General features: G+C 47.4%; 1 protein-coding gene, 1 long non-coding RNA gene and 1 other non-coding gene across 3 annotated transcripts in view; 2 read left to right on the top strand and 1 right to left on the bottom strand.

Moving 5' to 3' along the window:
• The window catches only part of LOC122890360 (translation initiation factor IF-2-like), a 36,496-nt gene extending 35,951 nt beyond the window's left edge, over positions 1-545 (bottom strand). The window contains exons 1-2 of the mRNA XM_044225990.1: positions 531-545; positions 24-447 (exon numbers count right to left, since the gene is read on the bottom strand). Of these exons, the coding sequence (XP_044081925.1) occupies positions 24-447; positions 531-545 (439 nt within the window). The remainder of the gene's footprint in view (positions 1-23; positions 448-530) is intronic.
• Positions 546-8,748: 8,203 nt separating this feature from the next.
• LOC122890800 lies at positions 8,749-8,898 on the top strand. Its single transcript, XR_006381222.1, has one exon. It is a non-coding gene; the product is annotated as a small nucleolar RNA SNORA62/SNORA6 family (small nucleolar RNA).
• Positions 8,899-18,465: 9,567 nt separating this feature from the next.
• LOC122889832 lies at positions 18,466-20,825 on the top strand. Its single transcript, XR_006380981.1, has 2 exons — positions 18,466-19,962; positions 20,364-20,825. It is a non-coding gene; the product is annotated as an uncharacterized LOC122889832 (long non-coding RNA).
• Positions 20,826-21,948: the final 1,123 nt, after the last annotated feature.

Below are 21,948 nucleotides of genomic sequence, written 5' to 3'. Positions count from 1 at the left end.
CGCTGTCTGCGGTCACTGCTTACGCCTCAGGGCCGCTTGCGCCTCTGACGCAGCCGCTTCCGCCGCCGCCGCTTCCGCCGCCGCCACTGTCTGCGCCGCCGGCGCCAACGGCCTCTGTAGCGGCGACCGCGCAGCCGGGGCCTCCGCGGGCGGCTTAAGCGGCGTCTGAGGCGGTGCAGAGGGCGTTAGCCGGAGAAGAGGCGGCGGCACAGGTGGCGACGTCGCCAGACAAGCGGGGACGGCGTCGGCGGCGCAAGCGGCCTGGGCTGCACAAGCGGCGTCTAGATTCAAGTGGCCGCGGCGGCGAAGCGGCGGGGGCAGAGTCTGCGGCGGCAGCGGTAACAGCGGCGGTGCAGACTGCGGCGTCAGCGGAGCAGGCGGTGGCGGTGCAGATGGCGGTGGCTTTGGTGGGGGCGGTATTGTCGGCGGCGGCGCAGGCGGTGTTGGCTGCGGAAGCGGCGGCGGCACAGACGATGGTTGGGCGGTTCAAGCGGCATTGGCGCAGACAGCTAGACTGCACAAGCGGCAACCGCTTGGGCGTCCATGGCTCCAGCAGCGGCAGCAGCGGCGTCCGCGGCGGTAGCAACGGTGGAACAGACAGCGCCGTGGGCGCAGACTGCGTCGGCTGCACAAGCAGTGTTGCCAACTCAGGCGGCGGATCTGGCGCAGATGCCAGCAACGCAGATGACAGCAAAGCAGATTCGGCGGGGGCTGCGCAAGAGGCGGCAGCGGCAGCTCCAGGGAGGGCCAGCAACTGAGGAAGGGCAGAGGTAGGGCTGAGGACAGGCGCTGAGAAGGGAGGGGGGCAGATTTGGAAGGAATTCCTGGATGGCATTTCTCCTTCCAGTGGCGCCACTTTGGGCTTTGGGGTGGGCGGGCGGGTGTACAGCCAACCCTTGTCCTTGCGCGATAAGGACAGCCCGACCAGGTACCTGCTCTGAGCTGAGAGGGTGGAAGGGGAGGGAGGGTTGGTGGTGAGAAGGGGCTGGCGACGACAAGTCTCCGTGGCTCCCCAGGGCGAAGGGAGGCGCACAATGCTAAAATTGAGATTCTCCGGGCTGGGGGAGGCTGTGGCGGCAGCGGTCCGGGTCGCTCCCTCTCAGGCTTGGCTGCTCTGGTGCAGCAGTCCTGGCGCCGGCTCCTCAGCGGCTGTTCGCCGCTGCCGCCGCCCTGGCCATTCCTCCCAGGGAAAGGAAGATTTACCCTGGTGAGGAGGGAGGAAGGGAGCCAGCCTGGGAGGGGAGAGGGAAGGAGCCAGCCCACTCCCCGCCTTGGGCCTCTGGCTGCCTTTGCAGCGCCCCGTCCGATCCAGCCAGCATCTCCTCTGCTGCACCCCACCCTGCTCCCCACAGCCCCACACTGCAGTCCACAAGTCTGCCCGCTCACCGCGCCCACCGCGGCCTCTCTTGGGCCGCTGCCATCTGTGCCTCCTGTTAGAGGTAGCAGGGTCTGGGCCCTGAGGTTGTGGGGTGCCCTTGGGGGCACCCCGTGCACTCCCAGGTCCCTGTTTGGGTCCCTGGAAAGGGTGGGTGGGTGGTCTCCAAGCCAAGTTTGCAGCACTGGATGCCTGGGAAGTTGCTAGGGCTCACCAGTGCCTGTGTTTTGCTGTTTCTCCTCCTTTTTAACTGGATCCCTGTCTCTTCCCTCCCCTTTCCCCCACTCCTCACTCCTCAGAAGGCCAGAATGACCAGAGAACCTGCTGTAGAGAAAGGCTTTTGGGGTTTGAGCATCTGCACCTTCAGAAGCTGCGCTGAAGCCTTCATAGGCAGCCTCTGCCATGTGAGGGAAGGCACCTCCACCAGGTACTTGAAGATCTGGCTTAGCTTTGATGGGAGGACTTTTGTTGCTTAAGGTGTGGGAGAGGGTGGAGGGCTCTCCTTGAGGTCCTCTTTCCAACTTGTTGAGTTTACCAAGTTTTTTTCTCATTTCTAACGGGCTGGATTGGTTTGCCACTTGTATCCATTGGGTTATTGGTATGGATGGTCTCAAAAAGAGAGGAAGCAGGGATTTTTCTGTGGATTGGCGGAGTTTAGACGTTTTCTTTTGACCATGTGTAGAATGGTTTTAATTTGCCTGTCCTGAATTACGTTTTCTTCTCCTGAGCGATTTGGTGGTGGAGGTACAGTTATGCTGGTTGTTGTGCTTTTCCTGTCTTGAGCGGCAAATGTCTCTTCCTTTCTTGTGTTTGAAGATAAACATTGGGGTTGGATAAAGAAAGTGTAATTTTTTGGAAAGCTGAATGGTCAGTTTGTGTCTGTTTTCTGATGATCTTCTGCAGTGGTGATGGGTGTCTTTCTAGACAGTGTTAAGGTACACATTAGTCTTTTTGGGCAGCACACAATCTCCTTTCTTTTGGAGCAAGGGTAGTTACTTCTGTAGGTTATTACTGTAGGCTTTGCCGTTTAGCTCATTGGGTTGGGGATAATGTGAAGTTGAGACCTTTGTGTAGAGGCTAGTCTGCTTTTCCTTATTTGCCTGCCATTTTCTGAGGCCAGGCCAGCTAACTTGTCAGTGTATGCTATTAGTTGCTGGGATGGGAGGTTTGAGTGACGTAGGTTCATCCTGTGCTTCAGTTAATGCTGAAGAAATTCCAAGATGAATAAAAACAATTTTTGGTAGGGACGCCTGGGTGGCTCAGTGGGTTAAGCCACTGCTTTCGGCTCAGGTCATGATCCTGGGGTCCTGGGATGGAGTCCCGCATCGGGCTCCTGGCTTGGCGGGGAGCCTGCCTCTCTCTCCACCTCTGCCTGCCTCTCTGCCTGCTTGTATGCTTTCTATCTCTCTTTATGCCCCCCTACAAAAAAAAATAACAAAAAACAAAAAACAAAACACCAAAACCAAAAACAAAAACAAAACTATTCTGGTAAAAGGCAGCTGGGTGAGGAAGTGGTCAGCACTAACTCAATTCATAGGAACTTCAGGTAATAGTGGATCCCTGGATGTCTCCTTTGCAGTTTGAACTGAAACATGCTCTATTCTTTTGGCTCTCATTTTCTCTTTGGCTCTGTCACCTGGGCCTTTTTGGTTGTGTTGTCTTCCTCCCCATGGGGATGTTCCCTTCTTTTTAAGGGAAGGGAGTTTTGTGTTTGTTAGTTTTTTTTTGTTTGTTTGTTTGTTTTTAAGGATTACTTATTCTTTAAAGATACTTGTTTCCTTGAGAGAGTCTCTGTGGGGGCAGGGGAGGCCAGAGGGACAGAGAGAGAATGTCAGGTACACTTAAGCCAGGAGCCAGAATGAGGGCTCCATCCGAGGACCTCGAGATCATGACCTGAGCCAGAGTCAGGAGTTGGATGCTTAACCCACAGAGCCACCCAGGCACCCCTTTAAGTAAACTTTTTGAACCGCAGCATATATACAGAGAAGTGCACAGATCATAAGCCAAAAGCTTGAGGAACCTTCACAAGGGGAACACACCATGTGACTTTACACCCAGGACCCCAGGGTCTGTGATAACCCCCGTGAGGGTCACTTCTGCCACAGTTCTTGACTTCCGTTGCTGGGGAGCTGTTGTGCAAGTTCCTGAATTTGGTGTACGTGGAGTCATCCAGTTGGATGCACTCCTGGGCCTGCCTTATGGAGAGTCATCCGTGTTTGTGTGCGTGGTTGTGAGTTTACCAGTGCTGCTGTTTCATCCTCACACTATTTTAGAGCTCCACTCTGCGTGTAGACCCTTAGACATCCTAGAAATAGGATAGCTCCTTGGTGCCTTTTAATTACCTGCATCCTTGAACCAAGGTGTCTTCTTTCAGCTGTAGTGTAAGGATCAAGCCTGGTGTGTGGAACTTTTCTACAGCCCATAAATGGAGAAAGCTTTTGCCTCCTCAGTTGTAGAGTTCTATCAGTCATTGCTCTTTCATGTCATTGGTGAAGTGGATAGAAAATGCCTGCTTTCAGGGAACTGAACGGATGTTGAAAAGGTGAGACAAAAAGGTCTTCAGTGGTGGGAGGCGCACCCATGGAATAAATGGGTCCATGGGAGAGAAAGTTAGTCTCTGTGGGTACATTGGGAAAGGCCTTACTGAACCTGGGATTTATGATTCTTGGAGGTCGCTTGTTGGGCATGCCGATACAAGTTAGTTGTTTGTTCCCTCCTCCATCCTTGTTAAGCTCTTCCTTCACTTCAGAGGTCATCCACACCTTTCCACTTCACCCCACAGGCTGGTAACTACCATTTACTGTATATAACCATCACCAGCCTTATGCGTCCAGGCCCGAGGCAAGCAAATCCAACTCTCTCTGCTTGGTCAAATTAAATTACGTGGCAGTTTTCATTGCCTCTTTCTTTTCTGTTTTTTTTTTTTTTTTTTTTTTTTAAGATTTTACTTATTTATTTGACATTGATCACAATTAGACAGAGAGGCAGGCAGAGAGAGATAGAGGAGGAAGCAGGCTCCCCGCCAAGCAGAGAACCAGAAGTGGGGCTGGATCCCAGGACCCTGGGATCATGCCCAGAGCCGAAGGCAGAGGCTTTAAGCCACTGATCCACCCAGGTGCCCCTCTCATTGCCTTTGAAATAAAGTCCAAATGCCAAGCATCACGAGGGGCTCCTGATTCAGTTCTTTCATGTTCCTTTAGGATTTCTGCAAGCAGACTGCCACCAATCCCCATGTGCCCTCCACATATAGGGGTCTGTGTTACCTGCCAACTGCTTGTGTCTTGGGCTGGGACCATGGGACCTCATTTCCATACCTTCACACCTACTCTTCCTCTGGATTTTCTCTGAAATGCTTTCCCTTGCTTCTGTGACCTGCCTCACTACCATTTGGACTCCTAGATGTCTCAGGAAGCCTGTTCATCACTCCAGTCAGGTGTAGCTCATCTTTGTAACACTCGAATTGTATTTTTATTGGCTTACCTCACCCTCCAAATCATGTACAATTCATTTAACACTTGAACAGAAGTTTTATTGGATCACCTACTACATTTTACCATTTTTGAGGGTAGGACCTTTTAAAAACAAAACAACCTAATGATTTTGAGGGAGGGAGGGAGGGTGGGGACAGAGAGAGAGAAAGTTTTAAGCAGTCTTCATGCAGACTCTGAGCCCCACATGAGGCTCCATCTGATGACCCTGAGATCCTGAGCATCTGACCCTTAACTGATTTGAGCCACACAGGTGCCCCCTGAGGGCAGGACCTTCTTTTCACATCTTTATTTTTCTAAACAGTGTAGTACAGTGCCTGGCAGTGACAGGGCTTCAGGAAATGTGTATAGAATACATGAAGATGAGTTTTAGTTGGAATCCGCCTAAAACTGTTCCATCCATTTGGAAGTTTTATGTAATAAATAAGCTTTCATACTAGGGCTTGAATCCTGTGTCTGTAATGTTACTAGGATAGGGGAAAGTTGTCTTTATGAAGTGTGTCCTTAAAAGTAGTATGCCTGTTTTTCTTATTTTGTTTTTCTCACCAGGGCTGGAAATTAAACCCAGAACTTGAGTCTTGGATGCTGTAGGCAGTGCCTTGAAAGTACTTCCTGGAGTGGTGTGGAGCTTCAGAGCATGAGCACATTGACCTGAGCAAAAACTCTGATGATTACTAATCCTTTTGGGGTGTCCATTTGGTTATTTACGTGGCCGAGAAAGTCTTAAAAGTCTGCTGAGGAAGCGCAGGTCCATCATGCGCAAAATCGGTTTTGAGGAACTAGATGGGTGTGCACGTGACCTGGTGTCAAAAGGCAGTTTAAGAATGGGAACAGAACATGTTGGGTATCGATGGAGGGGTTATGCTGTCCATCGTGTAAGTTGTCTAGTGCTCATATACCTATAAGTTGGAAGTTGTACACAGAGTATATTCTGTTGAGGACTGTGGATTAATTCTGTTAAATGGAAGTCCTGACCATTCACTCCACGTATTGAGCTTTTAATTTCAGTTCTATGCCGTGATTGACTGTCGTGTCCAAGAAGAATTGTCAGTAAAGACACTGCAAGAAAACTGCAGTGTTAGTCAGAAATCAGGAATAGTGGAAATCATAAGGTAAACAAGGGAAATTTTAATTTTTCAACAGGATTAGATAATGCTCTCCTTTCCCCCGCTTTCTCAGTTTAGAAAAACTATTTAAATGATCCTTTGGTTAAGAGAAGAAACTGGTACAAGGGATATGTTAAAAAAATCTTACTTAAAACTTCATATTAAGAGCATTCGCAATACATTTTAAGATGAAGTTGCTTTTGCGGGGAACAGGTAATTAAAGGGGATGTAGAATGCCAGTATTATCAGCCTGTATTGGATCTTCAAATCTATCGAGTACTTGGTGGTTAGTCAGGGAGAAAATATACCTGATTACTGCTTTCTGAGAAGAAATGAGATTTCCTATGTACAGTAGAAGGTTTATACACTGTTCATTCTTTTCTAGAAGTAAAAGTTGTCGAATATCATAAGTCTGCCAGAATATTCCAGGTTTCAGGAAATAAAAATTCAGCTTAAAATGAACATCAGTCAAAACCAAACTGTTCTGGGGCACCTGGGTGGCTCAGCGGTTTAAGCCTCTACCTTTGGCTCAGGTCATGATCCCAGGGTCCTGGGATCGAGCCCCACATCAGGTTCTCTGCTCAGCAGGGAGCCTGCTTCTTCTCTGTCTCTGCCTGCCTATCTGCCTACTTGTGATCTCTCTCTGTCAGATAAATAAATAAAATCTTAAAAACAAACAAACAAAAAACAAACCGTTCTGTGGTCTTGGGGTGCCTGGGTGGCTCAGTTGGTTAAGCATCTGCCTTTGGCTCAGGTCAGGATCCTGAGGTCCTGGGATTGAGCCCCACATCAGGCTCCCTGCTCAGAAGGTCTTACTTGGAGGAAAATGGGGCACTTACCCAGGTGGATAGGAGGTAGCTACCTGCTTGTAACTGGGTTAGTAGCCATGTGTTCACTTTGAGTTTCAAACTTTAATAAGCATGAAGGTTGGAACTCGGTTTATCTGGTACTACCAAAGCCTCTTTGAATTTTGATCCCATGAAGGAGAGAGATTATCAGCTCATTGGTAAAATTTAAAAAATAACGGATGTATTTGTAGGGTATTTTCCTGTATCATTCCATATATTCCTGATTCTCCTTTCTTTTGGTTGTGAAGGTGGTAATACATGCTTAGAAGAAATTAGGGGACAAAACAACATAAAGGTCACTTTTATTCTGCCCATGTAGAATTACTTTTATTTGACCAATTTATTTGTTTATTCCCTGGACCACAAATATTTGCATAATTATAGTTTTCTAGGTGCTGTTTAATGTGCTAGTTCATTGAATATTGAAAGTGCTATAGGTTGTAGTTCCGTGTAGGAATGGGGGTATCAGGCAGTGTATGATACAATACTAATTGAGTCTCTGGTTTGAAAGACATCAGTTCTGACCTGTTGGTTCTCTTTGGTTCATTTTGGGTTTTTCTTCTCTAAGGAAATTTTTTGTGATCACTTCATAGTTTTAGGGATTCCTTTTTGTAGGAAATAAAGCTTACATCCAGTTTCCAGTTTTCTTTTTGTTTCGTTTTGTTTTGTTTTGGGGGAGAATTAAAATATGTCTCTTGATTCTTAGTATCTGTGGCGTGATTAACTTTGCCGAAGTCTTTCATGAAAAGAAAAAGTATGGAAGGCAATCCTGATTTAATGTCTTTCTACTAAATTTGTTTAATGTTGTGGTGCTCCAAATTTCCTATGTATCAGAATCTGCTGGAACGCTTGTTGAAACACATTGCTTGATTTCTGGCTCTACCCACCACCTTCCGGGTTTTTTTTAGGAAGTAGGTCTGGGGTGGGGCCTGTGAATTTGCATTTATTTCTTAGAAGTTAGTAGGTGATGTTAGTGCTGCTAGTGCTGGTCTAAAGAGCACTACTGGGAACTATTGGTTAGATGACCTTAAATGCAAAAGAGAGGCCAGCCATGTTTCTTAATGAAACTGAAGATAGTTTTGATGTTACAGAAAATTGATGTTTTGGTATTTCACAGGGAATTTAAGAGAAGTGATATCCATTCACGTTTTAATTAATTAATTAATTAATTAATTAAAATGATTTTATTTGTCAGGAGATGTGGGGGAGAATGAGGAAGCACAAGCAGGGAGAGCAGCAGGTAGAGGCAGAAGCAGGCTCCATGCTAAGTGGGAAGCCGCATGCGGGATTCGATCCCAGGACCCTGGGATCATGATGGGAGCTGAATTCAGTTGCTTAAGTGCCTGAGCCACCAAGGTATCCCTACATTCAATTTTTTTCACTTAGAGCTGGAATTAGATGCGATATCTTAATAAAAACATTGTGTGTAGTAGAAGAGCACTTATCAATTGGGGAACCATATCTACTAAATTTTTATCGTCCTCATAGAAAAGTCAGATATTGTCTTGGTCTATTAATATGTGTGTTGGATTTCAGATACATGTAGTTTCAAAGGCTATTTCTTTGTAACATATGTTAGAGCCAAGTTTGATAGGTTAGTGAACTAACCTTTCAATAGAATGTTGGCCAAAGAATATGAATAGATAGTCAAAGAATGACAAATCAAGTCCAGAAACATGAGAAATATATAACTTCTATTAATTCAATACAAAACAACATTTTTGGCAAGTCAGATTTTAAAGACTACAAAAATCTTAGTGCATCTTGTAAGAAGTGGACATTGTAACAGCCTTGGTGGATAAGATAAGCTGCTTTGATTTTCTGAAGGCCAGTTGGTAGCAATTCCTTTAAAAGTATTTTTAGCTTGTGACCCAGCATTTGAACTAGGAATTAGTGTTCTCTGCATATACATCTTCTGTGTAAATTCATTTGTTACATCTTTATTACAACAAAAAATAGCTGCCTGGCCAATGCACTCATTAAATGTTGGTAGTGTGCTTCATGAGGGGCAGATCTTTTGCTAAGACCACAAGGGTCTGTGGCCCAAAAAGTGGAGTTTGATAGTAATTCTTGCTGCATGTTAAAAACAAACAAACAAAACAGTCTACATAGAGGTCAGGGAATTGATACAAAACTGTGTAATAGTTACAAATATTTTGCAGGTCTTAATAATGTCAGCTTTACTTTTCGTATGGTAAAACTGGAAATAACCCAGATGTCCTTCAGTACATGAGTGGCACATCCATACCAGATGGAATACTTCTCAGCACTTAAGAAGGAACAAACTCTGGATGCATGCAGCAACTAGTGTGGATTTCAAGGGCATGATGCTGAGTGGAAGAAGCCAATCTGTACAGGTCACTCACTGTAGGCAGCCATTCACGTTTTTGTTATCACAAAGTTAGATTAGCAGTCACCAAAGGGTTAGGGCTGATGAGGTTGGGGGTGGGGTGGGTGGTTGTGACTGGAAAGGGCTACTGAGAGGGAATGTTTTTGTGTTGATGAAATCTGATCTTGATTGTGGTGGTGGTTACCTGAATCGACACTTGTGATAAGGTGACCTAAAATGGTACACATGCGTCCCAATGTCAGTTTCCCGGTTTTGATGTCCTGTAATCCAGAGGATGCAACCCTGTCTGGGAAATGGGGTGGAAATTATATGGGCCTTCATACTGTTTTTGCAACACCCTGTGAATCTGTAATTATTTCAAAGTAAAATGTGAAGTTTTAGAAAGAATATCTAATAAAAGGAAGTGTTCACAGTATTAGATAAAACAAGTTTCAAAGTGAAAAACATATGATCCCACCTTGATATTTCATATCACTTAATACATTTACCTGGAAGTAATGAGTGATCAAAATATTCTGAGCAGTAGCATGGTGGATTCTTTTGGATTCTTTTGTGTGTGTATGCTTCTCTATAATGTCGATAGTTTAGATGAGCTGGTATCACTTTTGTCGTTTGAAAAACTGTATTCATAATAAGTTCCAAAAATCTAATTCTGGAATCTTAAAATTTAAATAACAGTTACACTGAGATCATAAAGTTTTATTTATATTGGTTACACCAAGTTAGCATTTACATAGCTCTTAGCTGAGATTGGAGAGTATATTTATCCTCTAAAACGTGTTGTGTATGTAAATTTAAAGCAGTTTTTTGATCTTGGTATGACAAATGTCCTGTTTGATGTCTGACTCCCCAGTGTTGTCCAATGTTAAGTATATACATTGCAGGCCACATGAAATTGCAAGCTTCATCAACCACATTGAGAAAGTAAAAAGCAGGCAAAATGATTATTTTTAAAGATTCTATTTATTTTTTGTCAGAGAGCAAGAGTGAGAGCAAGAGCTCCAGCAGATGTGCTCTCAAGCCAGAGAGCCCCTGTGGGCACATGCACAATCCAGGGGGAGGGGCAGGCAGAGGAGGCAGACCAGGCAGAAATGAGAAGCAGGCTCCCTGGTATGCAAAGAGCTGGATGTGAAATTTGATCCCATGACTCTGAGTTCACAACCTGAGCTCAAGCTTAATTGACTGAGCCACCCAGGTGTCCTTTGTTGAAATCATTTTTAAGAAATTTAGTTTGTTTAATCAGTTATATCCAGAATATTATCATTTCAATATGTAATCAGTATAAAATCGCAGTGAGAAGTTTTACATTCATTTTATCATATTGTGATAAAAATCATACTGCTGTGGGAAACAGAGGCAGAAGAAACATTATTAAATTTCCTTACCTCCTGACAAATCCTTAAAGCAGGCAGAGTGACTCTCCTCTAGGGACTCAACTACCCCACCTTAAGGGCTTGCTAAGGGCAAAGGGCAGTCCTAGCCTGACGGACCCCCCTACCCCTCACCAGGACCCTGTGAGCACTTTAACAATTCCTTTGGAAACTTTATCTCTAAACCTCCCAGATAGTGTTGACGATCATTCCCAATCATATGGCCTACTGATAGACATGTAAAGGGTCTCACAAAAAGGTTTTACAACTAGTAGTGAATAATCTTTCCCCCCAAAAATAGCTGGCCCCTCAAGGTCCTAGAAACCTTGCTTCCAAAATTCCTTAGAGACTGACACCATCCCTAATCCCTTCCCCACCTTACAAGTATATAATAGACCACTCCTGAGAAACCCAGGGCAGCATCTCTTCCTGCCCATAGGTCCTGTCCCCATACTTTAATAAATCACCATTTTGCACCAGAGAGGCCTCAAGAATCCTTTCTTGGTACTGAGCTCCAGACCTCACCCCACCAAACCTCACCTACGTTTTAGAAGTTCATCATTTGGCATCCAGCTGGGGCTGTGAGTCTTTACATTTGGACTCTGAGCTTTGGTCCAAAGTTGGTGAGTTCGTTCTCGCTCCTTCCTTTACTCTCACTTCAGGGCTTTTCAAGGAGTATGGTCTTATTAGAACACTTGCATGTCAGTTGCTCAGGCTTTAATCCTCTCGCCCGTGGCTAATCCACAGGGAAGAAAACATCAGATTTTTGGCTGGAAGTTAGTACGCTGGCTGGAATGGTAATAAGACCCAGAAACTTGATGTCGTCTCTTTATTCCTGTTCTTACATAAAGTTGGCTTTCTTGGGCACGGGACAGCCACCTAAGTCACCAGGAAGGACCGCTGCCATTCTTAAGACTCCCATGTGAGGTTTCTTCCTGAATGATCTAATGTGATCTCCTCCACATGCCTGGCCTAGCCACTTCCTGCCGTGGGACCTTCACTGGGAGATGGCCAAAACCAGTATCCGATTGTATTAAAACACAACCGGGATCATTTCCTAGGGAAGTGGGCGGTAAGGACCCCATGTGTGGGAATGTCACATAGACCATGATGGGTTTCAGTCTTTACTGTTTCACGTCAGTGTCTTCTCCAAACTACTTAAAGATATGAAATTGGGTAATTTCCCCTTGCCAAACTTTTTTTTTTTTGTTGTTGTTGTTTCCCATGGGTTAAAAATGGCAGGGCAGCCCCACAACTTGTAGAGTATAGGATGGCACAATATCCTAGTCCCTTCACCGGGCACCCATCTGTAGCCTAGTATGCGATGGGGAAGAAGAGGGACGCCGGCACCTCTCCAGGGCCTTTTATGGCAGGAATGCCTTCCCGAGAAGGTAGAATGGTGATCAATAGCGAGGTCTTGAGGGACGCCTTCTTGAGGGTGGCTTTTGACATATGGGCAGCTCTGACATATCCTGTGTGGGACACCACCCAGGCATCAGAGGGGATTAGGTAATGGACCTTCTTTCCTTTTCTGGGAGCATGGCCTCAGTAGGCTTCTTCAGTCCCAAGGACTCTACCGTGGGATGCCTTTGAACCCACTGAAAATATTTGGATGGCAAAACTTAGGAGAGGACTGAGCTCCTGTAACATTGCATGGCCTCAGTGGGATCTATCAGTTAGAGCTCCTGTACAGGAAACAGGGTGAATGAACCTAGGGTGCCTTCATTGTTTATACCTAAGCCATCATTGCTCTACACCAGGACCCCGACCTAAGGGCGTTTTGCAGAATGTGTTTGCCTGAAGGAGTGAGCTAGTCAACTCCCTCCTGACATATTGGGTGATAATTACGTAAATAAGCCTTCTAGTAAACCCAGGTTGCTAGGCCACCCCTAGGTAAGAGGACTCTGACTTTCCCTCTCTCTGTTTCTCCTCATAGATGTGGGGGCTTCTCCTTTACTCATTTCTGTATTAATGGCTATAACTGGAGCCAGCTGGGGTTAGTCTAACTCGAGATGGAGACTTTGAGGAATATTCCCTGGCAGCTGCCAAAACTCCCTTTGCTTCAGGGAAATTCCCTTTCTTCTTTGGCCTGACATGGACTGCTTAACCCCTCCTTCCTGGCGGGAGTACATGGCTTCTGCTCCTCTGTTGGAGCTGTGCTTTTAAACATTGCTGGTACTCTAAGGTTTGCTCTTCCAGACTAAGGAAACTTTTTTCTTAAGAGGTCTGTGACTTACAGCAATGTAAAAATATTTATTTGTAAGTAAAACATTCACCTTTTCTCTCTATCTGAACCTGCTAATACTCAAAAGGTCTCAGTAAGTGGTCTCGTCTCTGGATCACCTATTTCTTTGAGAGGTCTTTGGCCGCCATTCCAATCTTCTTGGCAGGTGACAGTATGTAGGGTGTGTATCTGGGTAAAGAATCAGAGATAACATTTAGAAGAAGGTGCTCCGCCCAATTTCTGGTCCAGGTGGGTTAATAAGAGACACAGCTGTTGTTCGGGGCTTGACATCTTTTTTTCTGGGTTTGGATCCCAGGGTAGCATTCAGTCGTGGTGGGCCTTGTTTCTTAGGCAGTTTTCCCCTTCCTCCTGAATCTGGGGGTTTCACGTCATGAGCAGAGGAGTTTGGCGATGGAAAAGCTGAATGAGATTCCGCTTCTAGAAACTGGACGAAAAGTCCTGAAAAAGAATGATTGGCCACAGCTTGGTGATTTGGCTTCCCAGGTGCATTGGGGGCGCTTCTGGATCCATGCCCCCCAGTCACCCCACTGGGCACACCCGCGGGCTCTTGACCACGCAGCTGCCGCAACTGGTCTTCTTGGATCCCCGGTGTGCTTGCCATCAACCTCAACGCTTCTTGCCGTTCTGCATCAGCTGCCTGGAAAGATCCCACAAAGAGTCTCCTTAGGAGGGTTTTGTCCACCATTCCTTCAGCCTTACTTACTAATGTCAAGATTTTCTTCTGTGTGTCCTCCAGTATTTCCTGTTGAACCTCATTCTGTTTCTTGAACTCTTGGAGTTGGTCCTCCTTCTCCTCCAAGTCGGCATTTGTTTGATGCAATCGTCCGTGTAACGACTTCAGTTTTCCTTCTAGGGTGTCTGCCTTTTCCATCCATTCAGCGAGTTCCAGCTTGAGGTTCACTAGCCTTCGATCATAGTGCCTTCCCTCTTCCTGGGAGGCGGCAAACCAGAGCGCCGCTTCCTCTTTCTGCTGGGTGACCACGTACAATTGCTCCCGCAGCGACTCTACCTGCAGACTGGCTCCATGGCTGCCCTTTTCTATGGCAGCAGAAGACAAAACGAGTTTTCCCTGCAGGACCATCACTTCCTCTCTTAGATGAGCCACTTGGTTTTCTGAAGCCAAAGGTTCCAGGCTACGAGAATCTTGGGCTTCTTCAGTGACGTGCCACCCTCTCTCCAGCTCCTGGGTTAAGCGCAATTCTCTCTCATGTAACTGGTGACCCTCCTTCTGGTGGGCGCAGGTTTCCGTTTCTTTCTGTTTCTGTGCCAACACGACATCATCTTTCTCCTGTTGACCCACAACTGCCTTTTCCTGCTTTGACTGAACTGCGTCTACATGCCGGTTCAATTCCCCGCTCTCACCCTGTTCTTTCTCCCGCAGCAGTTGCTCCAGAGCAAGTGCCTTCTCTTTCATCGTGGCAAGCTGGGATTCCTCCTCCCTCCGCATCATTGAAAGCAGCCGATTTGTCTCTTGCAAGGCCTGATTTTCCATGTCCTTTTCTCTACATGTTTCCACCATCTTTGCATTTTCCTCTTTCAGCCGACACACAACCATTTCAAAATCTGCTATCCTCTCCTTCAGACTGGTGAATGCCTGCCTCAGCAGCTCATTCTCACTCAGTTGGCCCCTGAGCTTCTCCTGGAAAGAAAGCAGTTCCTCACTTTTCGCTGGGATTCGGAGCTCCTGAGGCTGAGGGAAATCTTGTAGAACAGCCTGTTTCTCCTTCTGCTGCTCCATGTGGGAATCAGAATCGCTGTGTTCCTGTGGCTTCCCTTCTCCTTCCCCCATAGCAGCCCCTAAAGAAATCTGTCTCTGCTGATCTTCCTGGAGGGTTTGAATCATTGTATCTTTTCCTTGCCCTGATTTTCTGAGCTCTTCTACCTCCTCTAGGAGCACCTGAGAAGACTCACTCACTCGGTCAGATTTCACCTCCTTCAGAGAGTTGGCTGCCTCTGCGGAGTCGCTGGAGGGCCGGAGGAAAACCACGTCAAGGTTCCCTAAAAGGAGGTCCTTGGCATTGCAGAGCTTCTCAATGCGGAGCTGAAGTTGTGCCAGTTCCTTCTCTAGCTCTTGTAAGTTTATCTCATGTCCTTGGTAAGTGTGGATCTGGTCAAGAGAGGTCGTCTGTGGTTTCAAAACCTCGCTGTTGGTGCAAGCCCACACCTGGAGTTGTCGCAGATCTCTCTGAAGCTGGGGTGACTCACGCTTCATATTTTGGACTGTGGTCAGCACCTGCTCTTTCCACTCCTCCATGATCTTCGCCCGCTGTGTTAATGTGTCCCGTTCCTGTAGAAGCTGCTGGAACTGATCAATAGAAACTCCTCCAACCTCATGACCAGTGCTGGGTGTCTGCAGGATCGTCCTTAAAGTGTGGCATTTTTGACTTAACGCATCCACTTCCAGGTCTTTTTCTCGAATAATGTGTGACAAATTCCGAATCGTTTCTCTAAACAACTCTAGGCCACTGCTTTCTATTCTAGTGGGCAGTTTTTGATTTTCCTCTTGCATCCTCTGGAGTTCTGCTTCTTCGGCAGCAAGTCGACCGGTCATTCTGTGATAGTTCCTTTTCAGATTGCTATTCTCCCTTGTCTTCTCATTTAAGACCACCAAGACCTGTACGCTTTTCAAAGTACACTCTTGCAATTGGCGCTGAAGTTGTTCCACGGGCCCATTCTGGCAGTGAGAAGCCGCAGAGATATTCCTAGAAAGATGCTGAATTTCCAAATCCTTTTGCTGGATAATTTGAGTGAGTTTCCCAATCTCCTCTTTGGAGAGCCGATCCATCCGTTGATAGTCTCTAAGTTGTTGGCGGTGCCGGTCACTAAGGTCTGCTAGCTTCCACCGGTGGGTGTTTTGCAACCCCGCCACCTCCAGCTGATGTTTGTGCAGCTCCCGCTTCTGCCGCTGCTCTAGGTCCCTGATGTGGCTCTTCAGTTTCCACAGTATTTCTGGGTCGATGGTATTGGGTCCCTGGGTGGAACACTGGCACAACTTCTTCCAATGAGTCACTTCAGCCTCCAATGTTTCAATCTCACGGAGGAGTCTACTGATCTGTGTCTGGGTTGAGATGACATCTGCCAAATCCCTGGCATCCCCAGGGAAAGTCCCATTCCCCAGCACATGTCTCTTAATATTGATGTCCCTGGCCAAAGAGGTCTGGCTGCTGTCCACGGCCCCTAGGGAATGGCCTAGGCCAGAGCCCAGCCTACCAGCCCAGGAGAACATCTGACGGTCATACAACTGTCCTGGTCCGCGGTACAAAAGCGTCCAGCCCAGTCGGACTACCCTGCCAGGTGTCCCAGAACCTCAAGCTGCACAAGGCTAAGAATCAAAAGCCTACAGAGGTTTGTAGGCAACACCTGCATGCCCCTCCCCCGTCCCCTCCTGTGAGCTCAGGTGTGCCTAAGCATACAGACTTTTCCAGGCAATGCCTGCATGCCCCTCCCCCACCCCCTCTCCAGAGCTCCCTTGTGCCTAAGCATACAGACCTTTCCAGGCAATGCCTGCATGCCCCTTTCCTACCTCTCCACCCTGCCACCCCACCTCCTGCCGCTCACTCCCTCGCACCTCTGCTGCTCAGGTAGCTCCAAACAGCCAAGGCCCTCTGGCCACTGGTCCGGGTCCCTGTCCCCACAGCACATCCCCACAACTTCCCAACCAGGCCTGGGCCCCTTGTCCTCCTTGGTGCCTGTCCTGGGTGTGCCCCTAGTGCATGATCCCGCCTGACTGCACCCAGGTGCCTGCCCCCAGAAAATGCACATGGCCCTCTACTTCCCCCTAAGTGGGATCACAATACACAAAGTCCTGTGGTATGGTCTTTCCACCCAATAGTACATTTTTCATTCTGGTGTAAATTATAGGGTCACACACATCCATCCAGCTAGGAGAGTGGATCCTCAGGGCACTTCACAGAGGTCTTTATCTGCACAGAGGATGGCCCTCATGGAGACTTTGTGTATTTCCAGCCTCCAGTGGCTCCAGAGTGCCCTGTCCCTTCTTGCCCCATCAGTTCTGCAGGGACAGCTTGGTCGTGATTTGTCTGGCGGTTCACTGGCCACTGCCAACGCTACGCCTCTATCACCTCCCACAGTGCGCCTAGACCAGGCAGGCGGTTGGGCAGAATGGTGGACATGCCTGGTCCGCGGGTCCTCCGCCCGCACAGAGTGGCAGCTGTGCAGCAGCAGAGGCCCGATTCCACCCCCCTTGCCAGTCCTGACTAATGCTAGTCCAGGGGATAGGGGTAGGAACTGCGCTGGCAGCTGCCCCGCGGGAGCCTCGCTGCCCACCCCATCGCCACGATGAAGATGCAATTCTGCTGCGTGAAGCAGCTGTCCAACCAGACCCTGGCCTGCAAATGTGCCCATTCAGGCCGGGATTGTGCCAGGTGAGGTCAGGAGCCGGAACGGGAGGGCTGGCGGCTCTCCTGGTGGCGTGCTCCCGTCCCCTGCCACCACCACGCACCAGGCACAAAGGGTCCTGGTCTGGGTCTGCACCAAGCCACAGACTGGAGGCCAGCTTGGGCCAGTGCCAGAGTCTGGGAAGAGCTACTTGGTGGATTGGCCTTTCTAAGACGCCCTCTGCAGGGGGTGTCCACCGCCCTCTGTCCTGGCCACGCCCAGCATCGCCCTGGGGGGACTGCACCTGAGCCTTCCCCTGCCCCCCCGCATCAGGGTTTGACCTGGGTGAAAACTCTGGGCACTGATGTGCCTGAGGCCCCGTGGACGCTGTGCTCTGGGGGAGGTGTTCTCTGCCTTTCGGGGGTGTCCTACCTCTGTAGATCCTCAGCCTCCATGTGCCTAATTGCAGGAAAGAATTAAGGGGATGTCTGGGCCAATAGGATCTGCCTCCAGAGTTCCTGGTATCCATAGAGGGACCGTAGAGGTGCTGCTGCCTCCAAACCCAGGCCTCTGGGAGAAAAGAACTGTGGAAACGCGTTGGGCCGACTTTTAAGTTTATTTTTCTTTTTATTATTTTAAAGAGCTTTTAAAAATTCCTTTCTCCCTCTGGGTTTGGATGCAGATCCTCTCCAAGTTTCTTTGGTTTCTGCTTTAATGACTGACAGGAAACATTATCCATTATGAAATGTCAGCGAATGCCATGGTTTGTAGACCTTCTGGCTGTTGGAATAGGAACCACTCCCTGGTGGTTTTGAGAGCTCCTGGAGGTGATGGTCATATGCCCAGTTATCTGGGGCACAACTTTCAAGGTCCTTAGGGCAGTTGGCTGTACTGGACCTACTTGCTGTTTATTCTGGATGAGATACCAAAGTGTGAGTCTTCCACAGCTTTTGCTTTTTTGTTTTTTCCCCCAAAACCTGGGTCAAATGGGGAGTGTTGTTTGGTCAAAGCACATGTGACAGTTCTTCTAGTGTGTGTGAACCAAAATGCTTTTCCTTCCCCTCTCATTTTCTAAACTTGCTATTGAGGTTTTGGGGGTCCTTCCCCATAACTTTTCTTTCACTCAGTGGCTTTGTTTTGTGTTTAATTTGGTTGCTACTCCACTCTATGATCTTAGTGCACACTGATCCTGTTTCCAGAGTTGAAGCCTGTCCCCTACAGCCTAGCAGTGCCTCCTTTGCTATCATTTGTAGGAAATGATAGAAATAATGCCAAGCGGCAGGTAGACAGGGGAGCAGTCATAGAGTTTTGGAATGTAGGTGACGTTTGGTGGGGTGAGGTCCAGAGCCGATGTTGAGAAAGTGTTCCTGAAACCTCTTTGGTGCAAAACGGTGGTTTTATTAAAGCACGGGGACAGGATCCGTGCACAGAAAGCGTGGCATCAGTGTTGTGGGGGGAACTGATACACCCTTGAAAGGTGGGGGAGGTAAGGACAGGGAAGGGTTTCAAAAGAACTTTCCTATGCTAAGGAAGACCTACAAGATACTGGAGACCTTGCCATTGTCAAGTGAGGAGGTTTTACCTTCTAGCAGGGAATGAACATGAAGATGTTTGGAACAGGCATTCTTTTGTTTCAAGGAGACTTGAGTTTTTTAAAAAACCTTTTGGCCTGATCCAAAACACCTCCACTAAATATTTTCTACCCTGTGCTATTTGCCCTCCTTACTACTGGCAGATAACCTTATCCTTGGAAGGGGTACCTAAGTCTCAGTGTACCTGGACCAGAAATGAAAATGTCAGATGTATTCCTGACCAACCCAAGTATATGCCACGAAGGAAAAAACAAACCTCGGGACCAATTTGAAAGGATGTGGGGCTGAGAGGAGGCATTTCTCCAGTGGCATCTGTTCCTACTGCACACGATCTGCCCCTGCATTCTGTTCCAGCTCCATCCGTCACACAATGGCCACTGAGGTGCAGGCACCACTGACTGATGGATCACAAAGACCCCCCTGAGCAAGCGCAAGGCTCTGTACAGAGAAACACAGAAGCAACCAGGACTTGCGGGACCTACAGTCTATTCGGTCCTCGTTCTGCCACTAACCGGAACCGTCTCATTTCCTGTGAGAGAAGTTAAAACTGTTCTTGATCGTTAACCGAGCAGCTGAAGGATGAAATCAGGGAGAAGCTATGAAAGGCCTTTGTACATATCACTATCACCAGCCTTGCACGTCTCTAAACTGTACTGAAGATACTGTCACGCTGACAATAAAATCTTCGTGATTGTGAATACAGCAGACAACAGGGTCTAGCGCTCACAGTCCCACTGTCAGGGTATTCCACTCATACAGAGGGCACGTCGACAAGGGTTTTTATCAGGACCCCTGTTGGTAACAGCAGAGGATGAGAAGCCAGGCACCCATCCTTCACCGGGGCCCCGGTGACATCAAGTATGTGGCTGATGGCAGCAGCAGGCGCAAGTAGCTGGGGACAGGTGTAGGAGACAGGTGGTCACTGCATCTCCTACTAATATATTTTTAACATTTTGAACCACGCAGGCACCTTCACAAATGAAACAATTTGGGAAAGAAGAGGGCGAATGTTCATTTACCTTTAATCTCCAGAAGGTGGTCTCCATCCCAGTCCCAAGATTTAGAATTTGACAATGACATTCTGTCTTCTGCAGAAATGCCCTTATCAGCTGACTGACGCCATAGACTCGAGCAAAATATCCTGAGACAGAGACACAGAGACAAGTTATCGCTTAGTGAGATCAGAAAGCATCGCTGCAGAGCCCGCCCTAGGAGAGGAGGAAATGAGGATTCGGCTGCTCTTCTTTGGGGTCAGTAATTTTCCTGTGGACTCATGGGAGAAATCAAGACTTTCACATTGTCTTCTTTTTAACTTAAACCTGCTGGAACCAAAGTAACTACAATCTATTTAATGATTTAATGGTGGAAATAAAGATCTTAGAAATAAAAATGTCCCTTGGGGCACCTGGGTGGCTCAGTCGGTAAAGCATCTGCCTTTGGCTCAGGTCAGGATCTGCTCCCTGCTCGGCTGACAGCCTGTTTTTCCCTCTCCCTCTGGCTCTCCCACTCATGCTCTCCCTTTCCAATAAATAAATAAAATCTTTAAAGATTACCATAAAATGTCCTATGATTGTACACAGGATGGACAAGTGTTTTACATCAAAACATCAGATCTTAATGTTCCTCTTTGAAATATGCTTTTTGTGCCCAGGTGCAAACTACTGAGGACTCAGCTAAACGTCAACATGCGAGATCAAGACGATATAATATTTTTCGGTCAGAATATGGGGCAGATAAATGTCCAAGAAAAATGAAATAAAATAAAATAAAATAAAATAAAGCCGTATTTCTTACCATGTTCCCTTCATCTCCAACCTGTGTGGGTAAAAGTCTCTATGCTTATAAACTGACCTCACAGACCGACTGCAGGAGAGGAAGGCACGAGCAAACATTGCCCCCAAAATGGACTTATTCAGCTCCAGTGTGAGGAGCTTTGGTAAAGGAGATGGTGAATAAAAGGGGGAAAGGAAGATAAAATCTGTGTTCTATAGCCCTGTTGCTTAAAGTGTAACTATCTTAAGAACAAAACGTGAGCAGCATTTAGAAGTGTACTGCAATGTGATATAGGAGTTCGGTGTCTATTGATTCTCCTAATAAATCATTTGAGCTTGTAGTTTACAGGTTATCTTGCATTTTATTTCTAGGAAATCATTTTTGTTGTATGTTACACAGTATCATCCACAACAGGCTGGATGTTGAAACAAAACCTGAAAAGATGCTCACCACACCCTACTTGGGAAGCACTCTGCACATGCCAGCCCATGCAGAGGAAGAAGGCAGACAGGCTGCTGACTCGCTGCCTCAGGGCAACCAGGTCCCCAGGGCTCCAAGGTGGGGCCCCACCTCTGGTTACAAAAGCTGCCTCAGGAGCCCCGGACGGAGGCTTCAGGCCTCTTAGGCAGGCCTGGTCCCATCTTCCTAAAGCCTGGGTTCACCCTTAGCTCAAAGGAAGGTCCTTGTCCTGATTGTCACTTTAAACTTTCTTTGCGTTTCTTACAAAATCTACCCAGAGGCTCTATCTTTTTGGCCAGGATTCCCTGCATGCCCAAGGACGTGGGGTCATTTGGCTAATTTCTCAATCTGATCGAGAATGAGTCACCCTCCCATCTCAAATCTTTTCATTGCCTTCCTTGATAGAAAGGACTTGCAGAGCCTAATAGTGTTATTATCACTTTAATATGGCCAAAAAGGTGATTCCTTACCTGGACAGTTCACTGTAAAAGATACTAGAAATGGTTCTTAAGCATATAAAAATGATCCTTAATTTCAGCCCCCAAATAAGAGGAATACAATAACAAATATACTGTAAGGTCACATTTTTCACACAACAGATGAACCACAATGAAAAGGTCTCCTGTGCTGGTGAGTATGTTGGGAAATGAGCACTTTCATATGCCAACGGAGAGCATGAACACTGGAACTCTCTCTTTTGAAGAATGAACCTCTAAAACTTCAGGCCTCTGGGCTGATGAGGGGAGGGAGGGAGTCACTTGCCTCTGTTAATTCTGGAGGCCTTCTTCTCCTTAGTCTTATACAATGCTGGATGGAAGGATCATGCCAGTAGCTGAGGCTTACTGCAGACATAGGAGGGAACTAACGAGGCAGGTGAGGGGAGGTCAATAGGTTCTGGACCAGTTCTCAGGAAGCAGGTCAACGAGGACAATCAGCTACCTCCAAAGGTCATCAGAGGCACATTTCATGCACCATTACAAACTTCAGCAGACTCAGCCATCTGT

Source organism: Neovison vison, chromosome 11, assembly GCF_020171115.1.
Source record: "Neovison vison isolate M4711 chromosome 11, ASM_NN_V1, whole genome shotgun sequence".
In the NCBI taxonomy this organism is placed as follows: domain Eukaryota; kingdom Metazoa; phylum Chordata; class Mammalia; order Carnivora; family Mustelidae; genus Neogale; species Neogale vison.
The sequence above is the reverse complement of the archived record's forward strand: the minus strand, read 5'-3'. Positions and strand labels throughout refer to the sequence as shown.